The sequence below is a fragment of the Fusarium subglutinans genome (genome assembly GCF_013396075.1).
Source record: "Fusarium subglutinans strain NRRL 66333 chromosome Unknown NRRL66333_c0000091, whole genome shotgun sequence".
NCBI lineage: Eukaryota > Fungi > Ascomycota > Sordariomycetes > Hypocreales > Nectriaceae > Fusarium > Fusarium subglutinans.
In genome coordinates, this window is record NW_023502154.1 from 261 (window position 1) to 4694 (window position 4434).

General features: G+C 53.6%; 2 protein-coding genes across 2 annotated transcripts; one reads left to right on the forward strand and one right to left on the reverse strand.

The window, feature by feature from the left end:
* Positions 1–625: 625 nt before the first annotated feature.
* On the forward strand, positions 626–975 carry FSUBG_7278 (signaling protein; the record flags this gene model as incomplete). Its single annotated transcript, XM_036685566.1, has 2 exons — positions 626–691; positions 754–975. The coding sequence occupies 2 exons, from the start codon at positions 626–628 to the stop codon at positions 973–975; spliced, it is 288 nt and encodes a 95-aa protein (XP_036537213.1).
* Positions 976–1607: 632 nt separating this feature from the next.
* FSUBG_7279 (cortactin) lies at positions 1608–4192 on the reverse strand (the record flags this gene model as incomplete). The annotated part of the gene is made up of 3 exons (XM_036685567.1): positions 1608–1732; positions 1783–3939; positions 3997–4192. The coding sequence occupies 3 exons, from the start codon at positions 4190–4192 to the stop codon at positions 1608–1610; spliced, it is 2478 nt and encodes an 825-aa protein (XP_036537214.1).
* Positions 4193–4434: the final 242 nt, after the last annotated feature.

The following is a 4434-nucleotide window of genomic DNA, read 5'->3' on the forward strand; positions in this document are numbered from 1 at the left end:
GGCCTAAGGCACATATATCTTAACATTATGACACACGTCTGTTCTTGGCTGAAAATGACATCAGTTGGTCAATTTGGATCTTCAGATGCTCGACCTCCAGTCTAGACTCATGGTAACCTAGGGGGGGAAGAAAACTCGAGACATCTAGCCTAGGTGACAAAAGAATTCAGGTAATTTCAACTTAGGACTTGTGTAGATTTAGAGGACCATAGGCTGAATACTTTTGGCACCTAGCCTCAGGGATCAGAAGTTTTGCTACTCGCCAAGAGCAACGTCTCGTTCATGCCGCACTACCGATCAGACGGACCTTAAGGTGACGGGACCCTCCCCGCAGCAGGCATTAAGAGCCTCTAATTGGTTGACCAAGCTCTCATTGTTCCAGTCTCGAATGCTCTAGGATGGCTGTTGCCGATGGCCAATTGAAGATCTGCTGCCCGTGACCTCGATACTCGTCACATGGCGGGCGCAATACCTACCTAGATTAGTACTTCTTCTCCTCCACCCTCATCTCCATCATTTCTTTCCGAGGCGATACCTCTCCTGCACTTCTTCATCATACATCGCCTCTAGGTGGTCTATCGTACGCACCTCAATCGCAGCAATAACAGCTTCGTTTATCTATACCATGTCTGCTCAAGATTACTACGGCGGCGGCGGTGGCGGCGGCGGTTATCCTCAGCATCCCCAGCCTGTTCGTTACCCAAGCGCATGAAAAAAACCTTGATCGCGATTGCTAATTATCTCGTTTCGCAGTCTTACGGTCCCCCTCAAGGCCAATACGGCCCTCCCCAGGGACAGTATGGCCCCCCTCAAGGGCAATATTACGGTCCACCCCAAGGTCAACCTCCCATGCAATATCAACAAGCGCCTCCTCAACAAAGTGGTGGCAAGCGCGGCGGCGGTGGCTGCTTGACAGCTTGTCTGGCGGCCTTGTGCTGTTGCTGTGTTGCTGAAGAGGGATGCGAGTGCTGGTAAGTCAACCCTCGTGGAGTCATCGGCGTCATCAACCATTGGAGGCTCTTGACTAGCACCAATTGAGCTCCGCGCGGGCAACAAACCAGACCGAAGTGAATACATACTAATGTGTGTTGCTCTATAGCATCGATTGTTGTGACTGCCTCTTTTAAGCGGCCTGCCTCAGCAAAACAAAGTAGACATAATCCCCACGAACCATATAATCAGTCCGCGCATGGTCCTACGAAAACCCCGAGAATCGTTACACCTCTTCAGACAATTTGTAAAAGATTTTACAAGTACCCTGTCCCTCGATTAATTAATATACGACGTTCTCTCATAGAGATGGTGGACGTGGCATTACCAGTACAAATAAATCTAGTGACCGCACTGAACAGCCGACTGCGGTTCGACGTTCAAGCATACTGAATGATCGATGGGCGTAACTCGTCGTTACCACGTATACGGCAATAGCTATTGTAAAATACACTATCGATATAACCAATTGATATGAATATAGAACATTGAATCATTTGTTTTGAAACTGTACGCGAGCTGATAGCGTTCTTTCATCTACCGTCAAGTTTTTCCCCACCCCACAGGCTGAATGCATTCCTTTCGCCTCATCATTGATAACAAAGCACGCCCGAAGATCACTGATTGAGTTGCACATAATTGGCAGGGAATAAACCGGCTTGTCCAGCATAGTGACCAAACCACCAATCGTCGTCAGGGAACTCCAAATTGGTAATTGTGGCATCTTCAGGGAAGCTCAATTCTGCAAGCAGGATTTAGTGACTGTTGCTTTAGCGTGAGAGTGTATCTTACCATTATCTTCTGCCGCCTCGTAATCGTACAGGGCAACAGCCGTGTGGCCGGCCTCAGCCGGAGCAGCAGCAGCAGCAACCGGAGCTTGGGTCTCGGGCTCGGGCTCGGCAACAGGTGGTGGTGAAGGAGGTGCCGCCGCAGCAGCTGGTTGCTCTGAATCATCATCGCCCACCAATTCAACATAGTTGCTGGGGAATAAGCCGCTCTCACCTCGTGAGTTGGTGCCCATCCACCAATCTTCATCCACCATGTCAATGTTGGTGACAACGTCGCCCTCGATCAGGTCGATTTCGTTGTCTTCAGCCTTCTCGTAGTCGTATTGGATCACCGCACGATAACCTCCCTGAGACTCTTGAGCTGGCTGAGCTGCGGGCTCAGGGGCGCGATGAGGCTCTAGCTCTGGCTCTGGCTCTGGACTGGGCTCACCCTCAAGAGCGCCGGCAGCAGCAGCAGCTCCGACCCCAACAGCAGCGCCTACGGCAATACCTGCAGCCGCACCGCCAGCAAAACGGGCGGTAGATGAAACCTCCTTATCGTCTGCAAGATCAGACTCTTTGGGCACATCAATCTGGCTAGGAGTAATAGGAGGTGGAGCTCGCTGCTCAGGCGGGGTGCCGACTTCTGGTACAGGTCCACGGCTGACTGGAACAGCAACACGAGGGGGTGAGGGGGATCTTTCGCGCTCTGTAGCTGTTTGGTAAGCGGAGGGGTCTTCCCGTTCGTCATCCTGCTCATCTGTAGGTGCTGGTCGGCTGGGCAGTCCGGGAAGGGCAAAGCCTCCTGATGGTCGACCGCTAGGAACAGGCGGCGGTGTGGTGTCGTCCTCTGCAGGGCGAGCAGCGGGAGGGGCAGGGGCTCCCGCACTGATAGGGGCAGTGTCCTTGAAACGGTCTCGCAGAGCTGACACACCTGAAGGCGATGCTGGTGTATCCTCAGGTTGTTCGCCTGTGTTTTCCTGACTGATCTGTCCAGACACGCCGCGACCATAATCGCCAGTCTGCACTGGAGCCCAGCTCTTACCAGAGTAGCCACTCTTCCACTCGCTTCCGCTCTTCTGTGGTTGAACAGGAGAAGTGCCACCGACAGGAGCAGGGGCGGGAGCACTGGAGGTGTCCTCCCCTCTCTCCCTAGCCTTTCGCTCGGCCCATAGTTGGGCAGGAGTCTTTCCGCCTTGATCAGCAAATGTACGGCTTGCAGCACCAACAGGGGCAGACTTTGCGGGAGCGGGAGCTCCAAAGCCTAGGCCACCGGGTGTGGGAGCCTTTGTCCCCGAAAAGCCTCCTGCGCCACCAAACTTGTTGGCGACCTTGGGTTTAGGAAGTGATGTTAGACGTTCCGACTGAGCTGGCTGAGAGAAAGCAGACATGCGTTCCGATACAGGTCGGGTCTCGTCCTCCTGAGGTTTCTCCGAGGCAGCAGGCTTAGCCTGTGCCCGGATTGCAGCGATGTCAACCTTTCCAACGGGTTCGTAGGATCCCTTCACAGGAGTTGGCCTATCATCCTGTTTCTTTTGAGCCTGAGCACGGATAGCTGCAATATCGACCTTGCCAACGGGTTGATAGCCGCCCTTCACCACGTCACCTGCTGTGTCGTCGCGCTTGACGGGGGCGCTTCCGCTGGTAGTCGCCGTGGGTTGCTTGCTGAGATCAGCAATGTTGACCTTTGTGGGCTTGTAAGCAGACTCGACCTTTTCAATCTGGGTCCTTGTGACGGGGGGAGCATCAGCCCCCCACCCATCCTCATCGACATTTTCCTCTCTTTTGGATCGAGCAGCGACGAGTGGGTTGGCACGGCTGGAGGCTGTCGGGGTGAAGACAGGCTTGGTCTTGACAGGAGGAGGTGCAGCAGAACGAGGACTGTCTGAGCTTCCTGCTGAGTACTTGGCACCGGAAGCATCGGCCACCTTTTGCATGATGGAATCAATTTCGAGGTCGCTCTCGGAGCGAGCGGTAATCTGAACATGATATCCGTGGAGGATCTTGGAAACCGCAGCAAGATGGCTGGTGAAGTAGCCCTTAGTTCGCTCAGGAACACCTCCTCCACACCATGCGATCAATATATTCTTGGGAAGGCCACTGTTGGGATCCTTGACCTTGGCAAATGCGAATTGAATGCGACCTTCACTAAAGTCCTCAATCAGATCGGCGAGGTCGCTTTCTGTATGCATGTTAGCGAGCTGATGGGATGATAGACATCCCTTTGTGTGTAACATACCGCCTGTTCCTTGGACCTTGAGAATACTCTCCTTGGCTCCGCTGTCTTGGAAGGCATTCAAAAGAGGGGCCTGGACCGAGAAAAGGGCCCAATGAGCATGAGTGGGAGAGCCGGAAGATGGCGGGGCGCTGTTAACAACACTGCTGTAACTGCTCTTAATGGACGGGCCATTTATCGAGGTATTGAGAGATGCCATCTTGGGGATTCTTGAGGTGTTAGGACGGAGTGAGGCAGACTTGAAGCTGACTAGCTAGGACGACGGAGGTTGGGGGTGACGTTGGCACCGTTGCTGCGGCGGCGGCAGCTCCACACGGAGAAAGAAGATATAAGTTCCGGAGGCGGTAGCCAGGGGAAGGATAATCTGATCAATTCTCCAGTACGTCTGGTATCGCACAGCGTCGAGATATTGCTGTGGGAGCTGTATTTGGGAGAAGTTGA